General features: G+C 46.3%; 1 protein-coding gene across 2 annotated transcripts in view; it reads right to left on the bottom strand.

Moving 5' to 3' along the window:
* Positions 1-17,915, bottom strand: part of UNC5C (unc-5 netrin receptor C) — a 372,030-nt gene that overhangs the window by 6,784 nt on the left and 347,331 nt on the right. For both annotated transcript variants that reach the window (XM_081109270.1, XM_081109271.1), the window contains 2 exons: positions 6,088-6,237; positions 3,742-3,906 (listed from right to left, as the gene is read on the bottom strand). In XM_081109270.1, the coding sequence (XP_080965396.1) occupies positions 3,742-3,906; positions 6,088-6,237 (315 nt within the window). The remainder of the gene's footprint in view (positions 1-3,741; positions 3,907-6,087; positions 6,238-17,915) is intronic.

Raw genomic sequence — 17,915 nt, 5'->3', positions numbered from 1 at the left:
GTGGTTATGGGTAGCTTCCCTGTTATTACTCCTCCATCCCTCTAAAAATACCACACAAAAACTTTTCTCATTTACATTTTGACATTCACTTATGCCCATACTTTTCAAACATTTTCATTCTTCTTCTTTTTTTTTTTTTAATATATTTCTCTTGTGAGAGAGGAAAGGAGAGGGAGCGATAGAAACATCAATGATGAGAGAATCATTTATCAGCTGCCTCTTGCATGCTCCCTACTGGGGACCTAGCCCCCCAGCTGGGGATGGAGCCTGCAACCCAGGCATGTGCCCTGACAAGGAATCAACAGTGATCTTCTGGTTCAAGCACTGAGCCACACCAGCCGGCAGACATTTTCATTCTTAAATTTCATGTCTGCAAGACTACAGGCTTGGTTTCCAGTTAAGGAATGTCTGGCCAAAGCACTTGGAGAGGAACAGTTGCAGGCTCCTGACATGACCATGGTCTATGTCAAGCACAGCCTGGCCTCCCTGGTGGGCAGGGGTCCTCAGCCTGACTGCAGAGGCCAAGGGCCATGTCTTGTTATAAATGACTACTGGGGGGGGCCTGGAGAGGTGGGTGGCTGGGGGCGGGGTGGGGGGAGGGGGGGCGGAGCAGCACATTCCTGGCAAGTCAGCTCATGCTTGGGAGGCAGGACATGGCCACTGAGACCCTGTCCACCTGCCAGCTTGCGGGTGACCCTAGGAAGGAGCCCTGTGAGAAGAAAGACCTCACAAATGGAGCCTTCCTCTGTTTGGTTATGGTTTGTCCGTCACAGTGCACCCCTTGTCGGAGCTTTTGATGAGGAGCCCGGGCTCAGAGCTGAGGCTCACTCCCCAACCTCAGAACCCAGCCCCACACTCCTCCCACCCCCCTCGGTGGGCCGCCTGCACCGCATTCAAATGCTAACAACAGTGGGACTCAGTGACCCAGAAATAAGAGCAGCACCGAGCCCTTTAATCCCCAAAGTCATCTGCGGTCATTTCTGCCCCTCCCTCTGATTCCAGGCTGGCACAGGCCTTCTAGGGGACTGAGGGCTGGCCTCTCTGAGCTGACTGCCACCACGTTGCCCAAGAAATCCTCTTTTCCTCCACCTTGACAAGGAAGTCCCTACGTGGTGAGCACACTATGCAGGGCTGTCTCTTCCCTCTGAGAGCGGGGGCGACAGACCTAGCGGGGAAGGGCCCTCTATGGCTCGCTCTCATTCTCTGCGCATCTGATCCACCCTTTCATCACACAGCCAGCCTTCCCGCTGAACAGAAAGCAAGCATCAAAGGGGCAGCCCTCCTCGCCCCCTCCAAAATCCTGCAGCCTTTGTTGTCGCCGGGCCTGGGTGGTTATTGAACTTTGCAGACCTGCTGGGCCCGGAAAGGGAACACACCCTCAGGAGCCAGCAGGGGTGGTGCTGTGCACGGGGAGACAGGGCTGTGCGGAGGGCCCTGCGGTTGCCATGGCACCCTGACACCCAGCTCCTTCCTGATGAATGTCACGGGGTCTGTGACTAAAGTTGTTTATGAGTCAGAAGTCTCCTGAAACTCCAGGAGGAAATGATGACCGCAGGGCAGGCTGTGGGAAGAGGGATGGAGCGTCCTGGAGGCTGACGCTCCCCGCCCTGGCTGGCTGGCAGAGGAAGACGGTCTGTAAATGCAGAGCAACGCTTGCTGCACCGCCTGACATTTCATTCCTCACTGCGCCGGAGACAGCCAGGGAGAAGCCGACTTTTAAATCACACGCTGTCCGCTGTAGTGTTAAAATACGATGATCCCAGGCGCTGCAGCTCAGTACACAGCACGGAGCTGAGCCCCGCCAGGCCCTGGGCGAGCTGCCTCTGATCACTCTGCTTATTCTGCGTCCTTTGTTCCCAGCAGGGTGTCCACTGGCAAACCACAACCCCGGGGACCAGGGGACCCGATCCCTTCCTGGCACCCTCTTTCCACACAGAGCGCTTGCTTACACGTAGCAGCCTGTGTTGCTGTCCCTGTAGTGGGGACTTAGGAAAGTGACCAACTGAACTGAGTGAGGATCACAGCAGAGAAAGGCAAAGGGAGGCAACTAGGGGGAAATCCGCAGATTTTACTTTTATTTATGGAACACTTATCCTACCCCAGGGAAGGGGGCATCTTTTCTTTGTTTTCTTAATTATCTTTATTGAGGTATAATTGACATAGAGCCTTATCCTATATAATAAAAGCCTAATATGCTAAGTGTCTGCTCGACCAGTCGGCTGTTCAACCAATCAAAGCATAATATGCTAATGATATGCTAAGGCCGCTCAACCGCTTGCTATGATGTGCATTGACCACCAGGGGGCAGATGCTCCAACCGGTAGGTTAGTTTGAGGCTGGGGTCTGGCTGATTGGGACTGAGCAAGATGGGCCGGACACGCCCTGGAGCCCTCCCACAGTCCCTCCCTGGTTGGCCAACCTCCTGTGTCTCCTGCCCCGATCATGCACTGCGGGGGGGGGGGGGGGGGGGGGGGGCGGGGCTCGGCCTGGCCGGCACCCTCTCGCAATCCGGAACCCATTGGGGGATGTTGGAGAGCTGGTTTTGGCCCGATCCCACAGGCCAGACCAAGCGACCCCACTGGTGCACGAATTCGTGCACCGGGCCTCTAGTATTATGTATATAATTCAACATGTGTGTAGATTGTGCAATGATCATCACAGTAAGCCTAGTTAACATCCATTCTTATATACAGTTATTTTTTTTCTTGCGATGAGCACCTTTAAGATCTACCCTCTTATCAACTTTCAAAGATGCAATACCTTATTGTTAATGCAGTCACCATGCTGTGCATGACCTTCTCATGCCTTATTTGCTATAACTGGAAATTTGCACCTTTTGACCCCCTCACCCATTTTGCCCACACCCACCCCTGTCTCTGGCATATCTCCTTATATTTGGAGAATGATGTTTCGCAGAGATATTTCCTTTCAACAAGGAGGAAAAGGAAAGAGAAGGAAAAAGGAGGGGTGGGGGCAGAGGCCAGTTTCTCTTCCTCCACCTTAGTAGGCAGCACATGATTCCAAAAAGGTAGGCGCGCTCCCTAAGGATAGAAGGGGGCAGGGAAGAGAGGTGGCCGAGGTGGGGATGTAGCACATCAAAGGATGCTTTAGGGAAAGTTACTCCATGTGCACATTACTTACATTAACCTTATATTTGGGACTCAGATCTGCTGTAAAACATTAGAACATGATCCTTCAATTTATGTCATAAAAGTAAGATTTGTTTTTCAAAAAGGATTCCCTATGTTATTCCTTTAGTAGAGGCCTGGTGCATGAAATTCATGTACTTGGGGAGGGGCGGGGTCCCTTAGCCCAGCCTGCACCCTCTCACAGTCCAGGAGCCCTGGGGGGATGTCCGACTGATAGCTTAGCACTGCTGCAGAGGCAGGAGAGACTCCTACCACTGCTGCTGCACTTGAGCCCAGCTTCTGGTTGAGCGCGCACCCCTGTAGGAGCGCACTGACCACCAGGGGGCAGCTCCTGTGTTGAGCATCTGTCCCCTGGTGGTCAGTGCAGGTCATAGTGAACAGTTGTTCCACCGTTTGGTCGATTTGCATGTTAGCCTTTTATCATATAGGCTGTATGTAGCTCTCTGTGTTCATTAAAATATCCTGTTATTAACAAATAGGACCTATAGAAAGCTTTTAAGGGCTTCCTATGTGGCCTGTATCAAGATACCTTTGTACTCCACATTGTCTCTCCTCCCCAGTTATTCTGTCCCCGGATTTCGGAGCTTCTTACCTCTGAGACGGTGCAGTTGAGCTGGAAGATCTGCCCTTCTCCTTCCACCTGTCGCACACACAGTTTGCAGACCAGCTCCACCGTGTTCAGGCTGAACCTTTCCAGAGTGAATGTGCAGTGGAGGTTTCTTTGAGACCCACTCCAGATGTGGTAAAAAGGAATTTCCTAAAGGATACCAACATGTTAACCACAAATGAGTGACTAATACCAAAAGTGAACTATCAGACACTGGGTTGCCAAGTACTCTTCTCAGCATTACGCATATTACCTCATTTAATCACAACAGGCCTACCTCTCTATAAATCCATCCCAAACTGCTTTTCGAATGAAAACGCTGAGGCCCAGAGATGTTAAATTCGCAGCCAAAGCCCCACAGCTAGTATGTGGCAGAATTGAGACTTGAACCCCGGGAGTCAGCCTCCACAATCTCTATACCAAATAGTCTGCCACTTGTCTCTCATTTACAAAAAAAAAAAAAGCCATTGTAAATGGATTAAATAAAACCTGCACACTCCAGTCGTTGCTCATTAAAAGGAAGCCCTGCTGTGGTGTGCAGAAAAAGCAAAGAAGCTCTAAAGGACAACGGGCTGATCCAGGTCCCTTTCATGCCCATATCCTCCCTCTGCACAGGACAGAGGGAAAGCAACGCGTACTGTCCTTGGAAACTGTAGACTCGGTTAGCTGCCGCAGAAAAGCCCTTGGCCTAAAAGCACTGAGCCTCTAACTGGGGCTCCACTGTGCGTGCACTTTCACAAGTCTAGACCCCCTTACAGAGCCCATCCTAAAATCTGTTTCAATAAAGGAAAGAAAAGGTTGATACATAAAAAACGGATGGACAGGTGGCTAAAGGCAGAGAATGAAGTACAAATGAGGACACACTCCCCTCACCTACTTGGTGATTTGGGGCAAGTTACTTAACCTCTTCATGCCTCAGTCTCCTCATCTGTGAAAGAGTACGCAAAAGAATACCTAAGTCAAACACCAGCTGGCATTAGATAGGTAGACCAAAGAGCATGAGTGTCTGGCTGAGCGTAGGCATTCAGCCAGCCTTAGTTGAACTAATATCAGATAATCATTATTAGAAACGTACGATTTCCCCTTACGATTACACAAAGGAGATTGTTCATAAAAGGGGAAGACTTGTGGACTTTTATGGCAGTTGCAAATTAGGGAGAAGAAGAAAGTAAAGGAAGAGATTTAATGAGAAAGTTAAAAGCCAGATCTCTCAACCAAGTGCTGAGTGATAAAGAAGACTCTGGCATGCACCCCCATCAAAGCGCAAGACTGCTATCCACTTGTCTCCCACCATGTATGTGTGAGTGTTAGACATATGAGAATACGAATGGAGCTGGACAATCTCCCCTTCGTTCCTTCTAGTATATTCATTGACTTATACCAGGAAATCACAACCAGTACAGTTGCAGTGCTGGCATGGGATGGGATTTACATGCATGTAGACCAGTCTTCGCAGCTTATTGAGGTGTGTCTGCATCTCCGGGACTGGAAATGAGGCTAGAGATCCTGCCACAGAGTCTCCTGATAGCTCCGGCTGATGGAGGAGGCAGGGCAAACTCCTGAAGAGTCCCTATGCTTTTTCCACAGGAACATACAATGGGGCTTGGGGTCGGTATGCTAATATTTACTACAATCCTGACCAGGTTTTATTATTATTTTTAAAATATTTTTATCGATGTTTAGAGAGAAAGGAAAGGAGAGGAAGAGAGAAAGAGAAACATTGATGTGAGAGCAGAACATTGATCGGCTGCCTCCTGCACGCCCCCTACTGGGGATCTAGCCTGCAACCTGAGCATGTAACCTGACCAGGAATCGAACCAGCAACCACTTGGTGCAGGGGATGGTGCCCAACCAATTGAACCACACTGGCCAGGGCCCAGATTTTATTTTACATTCTATTTCAGTTTTCAAAACAGGGGTTTCTTCTAAGTTTTCAAAGTAAAGGGACTCTCCTAGCAAGGCCAAAGCCTAATTGTGTCATGAGGGATAACAGTGTTCTTCTGTTTCTCTTATGAATGCCTTCAAGAGTTTTTAAAAGCAAGCCAATGTAAACATTTACTCTGAGAATGTCATGAGGGACTTGGAAGTCTTATTTGCTAGCACTAAAACAATGATAGTTCAATTATTTGAAGGAGAATTAAGAAAAAGGCATTCCTTCAAATATGTCTAGAGTATTTTTCAAAAATCTCAAATGATCCTAAATTATTTTGGAGAAACAAGTGCTGATATATGTCTGATTAACTTCGGAGAAGGGAATATGTTATGTCTAATAAGTGCAGTCCTCCTTCATGGCGTTGGCTCCAAGCCTTTAGCTCATCTTAGGCACCTTACCTGATACTTAGCCAGCAATTTGCTCTTCCAGAGGGAATGGGCGACGTCGTGAATGGACAGGCGCAGGTTGTGGGTGCTGCCTTTGAAATGAAGAGCCTTCGGTTCTTCTAGGAGCTGTCCTCCCATCTGTCTCTCAAGCTGCAAAACTTCCTGCAATGACATGGCCCAAACGAAAGCAAGTTACTGAATTGTGTCACTTTCATCAGCTCTCTCCTCCAGTGAGTGTTTCCTCCTTGCGCCCTCCCGCCACCCTGCTATCTTGGGCAATATGTGACCTCCACTGCTGCAGCCTGGAGGCCCTTCAGCTGAAGCCCCTGCCAGTGTGTAAGTGACTGGATCCTACTGACCATCAACTCCGCCTCAGCAATCACACTGTGGGGGGCAAATTCATTACAGAGTGCACTTCCCGATGAACAAGCGGACTGCTTATTCACATACAGGAAAATAACCATAAGAACCTCAAATGGAAAAAAAAAAAAGAACAGAAAAAGAAAAAAATAGGTGGAAATATAAATAGATGAGTAGATTTTCAATGAACTTTTAGGGAAAGGGGCAAGTAACTAGCAAACAAACCCGAGTCTTGGACTTGGTAAAACCAGCTCATGAACAAAAATTTGGAATGTTTGGGGAATTTTTTTCAATCTTTTGTAGTTCCCATACCTACAGAAATAAAATAGTAATATTTTGTTTAAAATAATCCATTGCAGGATTTCAAGTTATCAAAAAAAATGAATTGTGTTCACTATGTCTTATTAGAGGAAAATATACTGATGTAGACTAGAAAGGTTTCTCAGTATCATAATTGAACTAAACAATTACTTAGCTTAACTTTTAAAAAGAACATCTCAGTAACTGTGGCTGATAAAAAATGCTATGTCGCTTTACTTATACTATGAAGATGTAAAACGAAGACAAATTCCATATGTACTTACATCCCTCAGGCTGGTTAATGGGAGTTAATGGGGCATTTCCTCTACAGCTGCAATTACCCGAACAGCATCAAACCACAGGTGATCAATGAACAAAATACCCGGGGTCTGCTTTGCTGTCTGCAGCACCCCTGTGCTCGCTGTGCACCCCTCATGCTGTAAAAGTTTTAGTGGCACAAATACGAGGTACATTGCAAACTTTTTTTTTTTTTAAATAGGAGTTCAAGAAAACAACAGATTTTAGAAAAATGTAATTTTTTTTCTTTGGTGAGATTTCAATAGAAATCATGGGGTTCAATAACAGAGGCCGTTTCACACACATGTATTGGGCCCCTACCAGGATACCAAGCACACATGGGTCACAGAGGAGAACTGTGACTATGGAACCAGACTGCAGTCCAGTAAGTGCAGGGCTCACCAACATCATTGATTAGATGTAGACAGCTCATTTTAAGCTGCTTCTTTAGCGGTTCTCAGCATCCATCCTCTCTGAGCCAGGCCACTATTCTGAACAAGGCAAGCTGCTGAGAGGTCTTCTAAGGCGTAGGATTTCAGACTGGGTCTGAAATGGTCTCAGGCTGGGACTCCCCTAATTAGTGTCTAATGGAAGAGATGAGGCAATAGCACATTGACGGAAAGACCAGCATCGTCCAGCTGCTTGAGAGTATTGACGCTGAGGTTATTCAACTTCTCTGGCTGATGAGTAGCTATTACTTGTGACAGGAGCCTGAGCAGTCAGCCAGCCCCCAACCAGTCAGTTGCCACCCGGACACATATGTGTGTCATGGTGCCTGGCTCCGCTGTGCCTGCAGCTCGGCAGGCTCTGAGGGACCCCAGTAGCTGCACAGATCCACCCAGCCCAGAACCACATGCTCCTCTTGGACCTCCTCCTACAGCACTTCACACTCCAGTCCGGATAAGAAGCTGGCCATGTGGAAATGAAGACGCATAAGAAAAGGGAGGGTTAATTGCAGTTTCTTTTGCTTCAGCAACCAACTATAATGAGCTTATGTTGATCATGTTCATGCTCAGTGTCTAGTTAGCATAATAGAGGAAGCTGATGTTCCCAGTGAACCTGGCACCTGACAAATTCTAAAGCTAAAATGATGTTTGTTTATAAGCCATTAAAAGAAAAGAAACATAATTAGAAATCTTTGAGATTATAGTCATGCCAATCAATCAGTTCTAGCTTCTTTCCAGTAGACCCTAATTACCTCATCAAGACGTCTAAAGAGCAATCGATAGTAATTATCTGATTACTATAGATCTTCATTATGTCCAAATTATCTCCCTGGGATGTCTGAAAAAAGATGCATTGTATTCCGGGAGGTAATTGTACCCAACAATGTATAATCCACACTCCATTCCTACAATCAACATAGATTGCAGAGGATATAGAGAGCATTGTCAGTTTTCTTGGCAGGGAGGACAATCGAAAAAAAAAAAAAACACACCCTAAATTGCCTATTGGCCATGACCTTGAAGTCAAGAAATCTAATGCCACATTTTAAGCACAAAGTCTGGGTTGGCATCAGCCCAAGACTCAGTCCTTGGCTTTGGCATTGACCTCCAGTCATGGTAAAGAGTTCTTTGCATAGAAAAGGACTGGGCTAGCTTGAGTCCTTTTTAGAGAGAAAGTCCCAAGTAAAGTGCCATTTTATTACATTTTTTAATTTAATTTTTGTAGTTACTTCTTTTTAAAAAAATGACAGTTGATATTGAATATTATATTAGTTTCAGGTGTACAGCATAGTGGCTAGACATTCATATAATTTACAAAGGGATTCTCCTTCCCCCCATAAGTCTAGTACCTTCCTGGCACCATACATAGTTATTAAACTAGTGTTGACTATATTCCCTATGCTATAAAGAAAGTGCCATTTTAGACGAGACCAGAAAACACACACTTTCCATATTCCTAAGCTCTCCATCTCTCCACCAACCAGGAATGACACTATACTGCTGCCCAGAGCTGGAGGAACCTGCCTTTTCTCCCCTTCAATTGGATGTGAACCCCGGTGAACGATAGACTGACCATCATGCTTAGAGCGTCCATGCTCAGAGCAGAGGTCTCTGAACATATGTGATTGCCTATGCCTATCAGCCCAAAATCCTGAGCATGCATTTTTTGAGCATTGTTTATTTATAAATCATATACCTATATTAGCATCAACATGTTAATCTATACTAATAAAAGCATAATATGCTAATTAGACTGGACAGCCAAATAACCTTCCAGACATCCTTCCAGATGACCTTCCAGACAAAGCTGGGGCTGTGAGGGCCAAGGCCTTTGCACAAATTTCGTGCATCAGGCCTCTAGTATATTATAAAAGCACAAAGAAAGGCAAACACAGATAATTCATGCTGTTTTTCCCTCTGGGGTGTGCAAACTCCATTTTGGAGATTGCTGGCTTAGTCAGCTGTTCTTTCACTCATACCTTTGGGAGAAATCAGCCCAGGTGTAAATGACTCAGTTAAAAGGATTCCTACGAAACTGAAATTAAATGTGTGTGTGTGTGTGTGTGTGTGTGTATGTGTGTATGTGTTGTTTTTTTCCCCCTAAAAAGTAACAACTGGTATCATCACACTCAGGATGTTCAACCTCAAGGAAACAACAAAATAAAGGAAAAGATGATAACTAAAGCACAAATTAAATATATTAAAGTGGAAATTAAAGATATTATAATTAATAAATAAAACAACTCCTTAACAACTAAAATAACCTAAAACCATACATGAGTTGGAGATGACTTGTCACAGACAGCAAATCCCATATATGTTTGAGTCGGAAGACAGAAGAAGCAAGCCCCCTTGATGGGCTAATCAGGCTTTTACTCCATATTGTTATGGTTTAAGTATTATAATGTCAGATATTTTATAGCCGATCCCACTTAAAATACTGTAACTTGTATTTCAAAAAGCTTGATTTCCGAAATTCCTTCTGCATGAAATTTTGGTTATTACACATATGACACAGATAAGTAAGAGAACATTAAAATAACAGTTGTCTGAATCAGTAAGATACAGCGTCACAGTTCAGTGCTTTCCTTTCCTTAATCTTCCTGGGCACGTTCATTCAACTTCAATGAAGCCTCATGCTCTGCCAGGAACCATGCTAGGCTCTGGGGCACACAGACAAGTAAGTCCCGGTGCGTCCCTGCCTCAAGCCATTCAGGGATCATGGTCGGGAGACTGACAGATAAATATGTAACCCCAGCATAGAGTGCCCAACCATTAGGATATCCCATACTCCTTAAAGGAGAATCGGAACAAAATATATTTAAGGTCAAAAGATTTAGGAAGACTTAAGAAAAATCTCATGACCTTGGAAAGAAATGCGGTAATAGGAATCAGGATCATCTAGGCCAGGGGTGGGCAAACTTTTTGACTCGAGGGCCACAATGGGTTCTTAAACTGGACCGGGGGGCCGGAACAAAAGCATGGATGGGGTGTTTGTGTGAACTAATACAAATTCAAAGTAAACATCATTACGTAAAAGGGTACGGTCTGTTTTTTTTTAGTTTTATTCATTTCAAATGGGCTGGATCCGGCCCGTGGGTCGTAGTTTGCCCACGGCTGCTCTCGGCTCTTTATTCTCAGAAATATCAATGCCACCTTCCTTGGCCAAGGTTGTCCTCCCTCCTGGCAGCACCCCACCTCAGCGCCTTGCTTGGCTCTGGGTGACTCTACCTGTTGCTCTGACCTGCTCGCTCTGCTTCTGTAGGAGAGGTCACTTTCTGATTTGTCAGCTCCATTTGCACCCTCTAACTTAACTCTTAAAAGACTCTCTCAGGGGTTAGTTATCAATAGAGGTGTTGCTAGCCCGTCGCTTCACAGTAACACACACTAGAAGCCCCGAAACAATGTCACCAGGAGCAGGCCCCTGTGTGTCAGAGCTTGGTTCCCATGGGCACCTGAGAGATCCAGTGAGCTGGCTGCGTCCCCAACCCAGTGGCCACCCAGCACAGTCCCTGGTGGAGGGCTGTATGAGGGATTGCACGGAAGGCAGGGACAAGAGATTCCACAGTAGAAACAAGCAGCTTTCACAATAACCAATTAAACCAAGACATTATCCATGTCGAGCCATTAGCCTGGGCCACTTAAGAGCCACAATAAATCCAAGCTGTTTTAAAAGACTGTACGGACAAAGGGAGACCTTCTGGCCTACACCCAGCGCTCTCACTCTCTCCCAGGCTCTGAGATGATAGGCTCTTCCCTCATTAGGGGCTGACAGAGCAAGGCCCCTGGGAGGAGCCCCACAGCTCCAACACTCTGGTCCCCTAACCCAGAACGTCTCTCTGCATTTCTGCCTGGGTTAGACCGCATCCGCCTCCACTGCCACTCTTTTTTTAAATTTCAATATATTTTTCTTGATTTCAAAGAGAAAGGGAGTGGGAGAGAGAGAGAGAGAAACATCAATGAAGAGAGAGAATCATTGATCGGCTGCCTCCTGCACGCCCCACACTGGGGATGAAGCCCACAACCTGGGCATGTGCCCTTGACTGGAATCGAACGCAGGACCCTTCAGTCCGCAGCCTGATGCTCTATCCACTGAGCCAAACCAGCTAGGGCTCCACTGCCACCCTTGTTCTTCCTCCCGCTCCGGGTCCTTCCCAGCCCCGGCCAGTTTCCCGTAAGTGTCAGTCTCACTGAATGCCCATGAGAGCCCCGGGCAACAGAGCTGCTTACCCTGAGATTCATGAAGCCGGTACTTAAGAACATGACCACTTTGCCTGAGCGCAGGGCAGTGACTTGATGCCAGAAACCTTGTGAGGTGCTGGGGCCCTGGCTCTGTCCTCCACACTGTGTGCTCACACTTATCCCCTGACCACCGTCCCCCTGCCAGGAATTGCCTCCTGTCTCGCATCAGCATCACTGCTCTGAATTGTGCCGCCTCCTTTCCCTTGGAGGCACTTGTCTTAGCTTCCAGTTTCTCAAGAGATGAACGTCCTACCTCTGGGTATCTGGCCTTTAGTTTCCTTCTATGTCTGGGTCTTGTTTTCCCTCCCCACATCTCTCCTACCACTCCTTTCCCTTTCTTATTAGAAATCTTATCGGGAGAGAAAGGAAGACGCCGATGATGAAGGTTAAATCTCACATTACTCATTAAAATCTCGTCTGCAAGAGAAGGTTGGAGGAGGTTAAAGCCAGGCTGTTTGTTGTGCCTTGCTTCTTTCTCGGTATTGTCTGGATGAGAACCGTCTGCACACTCTTTATTCTTGAGGGAAACAGAGAGCCCTGAATCAGCCGCATTCAGTGCTGCCAGGGAGCCTGGGGACAGCGCCAGGACCTGAGCAGGTGGAGGCAGCTCCTGTGGGCAAACCACCAGTAATACCACCCAGAGTTGGAGCGCAAACGGCAGTGAATGAAACCGCGGCCAGCCTGGCACTCCGGGGGGTCTGTTTTGGTCTGACTGTACTGCTGCCTGGAGAGGAACCCACACTCCACGTCTGGTCTAGGGCTCTGGACCAAGCACCAAGGGCCGAGGTGGGCCGTTCCAGACCTGTGCCCACCTTCCCCATGCTTCTGCCATATGGACACAAAACTCTGGGGGCACAAAGAACAAATTGGCAAACGTTTGTTCAGCATGCCATGCCTGTTAAACCTCAAAGACCAACCTCCAAGGATTGTGCTGACTGGTGTTTTTTAAAAAATCACATCTCCCATCAGATTTTATGGAACCTGCTTTGCTCCTATTCGTTCTTCCATCCCGTGTTGAAAGCTGCCCTTGTCGTTCAGGGATGAGGGGTTTCTGTCTTTGCTATGAAGCTGGCACCACTGTGGCTGTCACAGCTGTGGGCCTGCACTCTTCCAAAGCAGAGGCCAGAGAGAGCGCCATCCTTCCCTCCCGCTCCCCGCCAGCTTTCCAGGGTCACTGCTCTCAGCTCCCACCTGCCCATCCTCCTCTGGCCTCAGGCCTCTGGCTGCAGAGCTGGCCGCGGGGACATCTGACTGTCAGCGGCCTGGCCTCCCCCACCTGGCTCTCGTCACCACTGCTGGCATCAGGCCTGGGCATGCTACTCTCTCCCACTGCTCACGCTGGGGGAGCTCTGCCCTCCCCCTGAGTTTTTCTGCCCTACTTCACCCTAATAATAAGGCTGGGCTCTTGTGACCACGTGCAAACACTTCCCAGCAAGCCACTCTGTTTCCAGGACTCTGACTGCTGCTTCCACAGCTGCCGCCGCCACGGATGCTTGGTTTAAGCTGCCCCTTCCAGCAGTTTTGGTCATGGTGGCTTGTGATGCTTGTGCAACAAAATGCCAAAGGGTAGCACTCAGGGAGGTGGGCATGTCACTTGTCCACTTCTGCTCATACTTCTGAGGAAAGATGATTCTCATGTCTATGTATCAGGAATAAGACTTTTTAGGTTGCTCTAGAACAATGATGGTGAACCTTCTGAGGTCGACGTGTCAGCATTTTGAAAAACCCTAACTTAACTCTGGTGCCGTGTCACATATAGAAATTTTTTGATATTTGCAACCATAGTAAAAGAAAGACTTATATTTTTGATATTTATTTTATATATTTACAGCGGGGCCTTGACTTACAAGTTTAATTCGTTCCGAGACCGAGTTTGTTAAGGAGCTCATTAAGGAGCTCGTTAACTCAAATTACTCTATCAACTCAATGCAAAAAATCAGCCGAGAGACAGCTGGTATCTCAAAAAACTTGTTAGTCGGGACACTTGTAAGTCAAGGTCCCACTGTAAATGCCATTTAACAAAGAAAAATCAACCAAAAAATGAGTTCGCGTGTCACCTCTGACACGTGTGTCATAGGTTCGCCATCACTGCTCTAGAATTTCTGAAGCCATCTTGTGTTTCTTTTCACCCTCAGCACATCATGTTTAAGTTTCTGAATTAATTTTCTGTTTCCGCAGAAGAAATCGCCATACCCTTAGAGCCTTGGAAAAACATGCATTTATCACCTTCCTTTCTGCAGGTTAGTCTGACCCAGATTCCCACTGAGCTAAAGCCATGGTGTTGGAGGGCAGCCTTCTTTCCTGGAGGCTCTAGGGGAGAATCCTACCAGGTCCCTGTGCCATGTAAGGGGACACGTCACAACGCCTGAGCACTGTGTGTAGATATCTTTGCCTGATATGAGCACTGAAGAGATGCCTGCCCACCACAACTTCTATTTTATCTTCCCTCTTTTCTCTATCTCTTAAAAAATTTATTCAAAATGGCAGGTCATTTCTAGAATGTACGCTAGGGCGAGGGCTAGGGCCAAGTCTCATGAGAAGATGACAAAGGTGAGTACATTTGGAGGCACCAAATGATCCATGCCTCTGAACAGCTGACCCACCAGCCTGCTACCAAACCTGGAAGTCATTCCACAATTAGATCGCAATTAGAGTTATATTTTCATTGAGCCATTGTCTTCAAAACGCCAGTATAATCGAACTGCCCACCTAAGGATAGTTACCATTATCAAGTGTCTATTTTGTGCCAGGAAGTTGAGTGACTTTGGTCTCCTTGAATCTTCTAAGGGTCCCTGACGCCGATCAAATGACCGTCCAAAGTGGTCAAGTTCAATGACCAGAGCCACAGAGCCGAGAGTGGCTGAACCAATGAAGCCAGCCAGCCTGACGCACCCTTTCCTTCACGCCACATCCTTCCACACGCTCAGCAGGGAAAACACATTTGTAACCTTTAAGGCATTTTTTTGTTGATGTTATCTAATATATGTGTTACATTTATGAATATATTCATTTAATTCCTGAGATCAGGATCCTGAAATTACATCAGGTTAGTTTTGAGGCTGTTTGAGGAAATGGAAAGAAAAGATATGGTTAATGAGGCCAATTCAATAGAGGGATGGCCTTGCCGGGGGGAGAAGAGACAGGGCCGCAGGTGCTCCGGGTTTAGTAGGGTCACGTTTTGCCATGGAGGGGGCATCAGAAGGACACCAATGATGAAGGCACCCGGAGGCAGCACAACAATTTTCAGCATTTGTCTTATTTTTTTCCTATTTTTTTAAACAAAATATGCTATTTCACAGAGTTACTGTACCAAAGCTGTAGCCTAAAGTAGGGCATGTGAAAAACGGAGCAATGCAAAGAAGAGTCTTCTCATGGCAAATGACTACATGAAGAAAGCCAGCCTATATTAATACACATTTCTTTGTGTCGCATAGGCATATACATTTGCCAGAAATTCAATAACCATCACAGACGGCCCAGGTCATATGCAAATAATTCCTCTTTTAGGTTCTGAACCTCGGAGCTCAGAATAAACCCCTTTATTAACATAGAAAAAAATCTCATAAATTATGCCATTATGATAAGGGGGCAGAAATTACTTATTTCCACGTAGATGAATGTTTCTCCTGGAGTGTTTTTAAACTTATTGCAAATATAACCTTGTTCTCTATTAATTTCTGCTTTATTATCACTAGGATTTAAGTCTTTGCAAATAATGAAATGAAAAACACCAATATCCTTCATTTAGTCACCTGAGCAGGAGGGAAAGAGGAAAGCTGTAGTAACACCCAATACGACCTTTTCAGTAGATGTGACCTCTATGGAATTGGTTCTAAACTACTCTCAGGATTCTCAGCATCTTCATCTCTTTCCAGGAACTCAACTTGCACATGGCTGTCACAGCTCTTTCGAGCACATGAGCAGGGGAAAACAACAACCCACGTGAAAGGGGTATGAAAGAATTCATTTGTCTCCCAGCAGCCTTGCGTTTCCCTCCAGAAGTCACTGCCGGCATTCTAATTCTACATCAGTGCTTCCAAATTGCTAAATTGCAGCTTTTAAGTTTCAGGTGATCATTTTTGCCCTCAGGCTTAACAAAACTCAAGGAAATTGTTATGAAAGCTGCTGAAGTGCAAGCGGTGGGTGGGAAGATAAAAGAATGCAGCAGGGCTGCTTGAAACTAATGTAGTGGTCTTGTCCCTCCAACCCCCATCCCCATGGACAATATAAGTGGAAATTCGTATTCTGGCTATGTTCAGCTCCAGACATCATCTTCTCCCAACAACTCTCTGGACAGTGGGGTCCTTAGCCCTGAGAAGGAGAGCTCCACTGGGCTCCCCATTCTGCCTTAGCCCAGCATTCTGTGAGGGTTTCTGTAATTCAGAAAGAATCCCCAGTGCACAGCCATAACTGTAAGAAAATATTCAGTCTGGGGAGACCCACTTTGGGGCAGCATTTGCTGTGCTGGAGGTGCAGGTGGTAGAGGAAGGAGAGAATTAAAGCACAAACAAGGAAGCAGGGCTCCATTTCATCAGAGCCCAGACTAGGTGCAGAGAGGCTGAAATGAAAGGTTTCAAGGGTAAAGGACAGCGGCTGAGGGAGCATCCCTTGGGTGGCTCAATAGGAGTTAAGTCTTTGTGAAACACAAAGGGGCTGTGATAAAATCAGGGACTTGGAGAGAGCAGGAGAGATTAGAAGAAGTGCTCTGTGAAATCTGATGTGTCAAGGAGGGACAAATGAGGTCTGGCCTGTGTGGCTCAGTTGGTTGGGCATCATACTGTGCACCAAAAGGTTGCCGGTTTGATTCCTGGTCGGGGCACATGTCCGGGTTGTGGACTCGATCCCTGGTAAGGGGCATCAGTGTTTTTCTCTCTCTGTCCCTCTCCCTTCCTCTCTCTCTAAAAAAACAAATCAATAAAATATTTTAAAAACTATATATATGAATGATAAATGAAAAGATTGTGGAGAATCAGGGGGAAACATAGCTTAGGGCAGATATCTTGAGATTACAATAGACTCAATTAGCAATTTATGAATTTTTAGAGCAACTCAACATCCTGGAAGTAGAAGTTGAAGGCTCGTTCGGTGGAGGTCCTCTTTAGCTATGGAAATGAGAAAAACCTGCAGCAGTTCCAGATGGTAAGACATTTCAGAGTGGGAGTGAGTTCCCTGTGGATATGGCTATGAGCAGATAAGGGTTTGTGGACCAGGAGACTGCAAAAGGTTGAGGGGTTCTTCCTTAAGAACAGAGGGAAGTTGCTTGCACCTGTGTATAAGAGCTGGAAGGTCATGTGATTGTGGTCAGAAAGGAGCAGCTTCATAAATGGAGACCTGGGTGTGGTTGTAGTGAGGATTAAAGCTAGAGTGTGTCTACACTGGTGGATAGATAATAAGGGATGATGTGAAAGCTACTAGAATAAATCTGGGCAAAGGAACTGTGATTACGTGGTGACTTTGGATCTGAGAGGATGCTGGGAATAAAATGGGTAGAAAAAAAACAACACAAGGCAGGTACTACTAGCGTGGGGATATACAGGGTGGGGCAGAAGTAAGTTTGCAGTTGTGAGTATGGGAAACACAGAGTTTACTCTTGCATTGTTACTTATAAATTACAACCTACTTTTGCCCCACCCAATATATTAAGGGTATTCTGCACCAAGGAACTAAAATGAGTAATGAATAACAGAGTAACAGAAGAAATAATAACAGAACAGAGAACTAGTCCCTGAAATACAGCGATGTCGCAGAAGTGGTCATGGGGTGTGAGAAGTATTGGCACTTTTCCCTCCTGGTCCTGTGGTTAGAGGGTGTCGTCCTGACTGTAAGGATTGTGAGAAATGTCATGTTGCAGTTAATGTGAACAGGTAAAGGGACGGGGGAGATAATGATTTGAGGATGTAGGAAAGTTTGTTCTTAATAGGGTTAAAGTTCCAAAAAGATCGGTGAAAGTGTTTTGGATAATAGTTCTGAATCTTGGCTGCACAATGGAATTATCCAGGAAGTGCAGAAAACAAAAATACTGTACAAACAAAAACCAATACCCAGGCCAATTAGATCAGAACTTTTGGGTTGGGATCCCAGAGCAAATCTTTTTTAAAGCTCCCCACCTGGCTCCTATGTGTGTAGGATAGAGAACTACAGATTTAGGAAGAGTGTGAGAAGTGGGGGGCGGGGCGGGGGGGGGGGGTAAAGAAG

The sequence above is a fragment of the Myotis nattereri genome, assembly GCF_964212035.1.
Source record: "Myotis nattereri genome assembly, chromosome: 1".
NCBI classification, from domain to species: domain Eukaryota; kingdom Metazoa; phylum Chordata; class Mammalia; order Chiroptera; family Vespertilionidae; genus Myotis; species Myotis nattereri.
The sequence above is the reverse complement of the archived record's forward strand: the minus strand, read 5'-3'. Positions and strand labels throughout refer to the sequence as shown.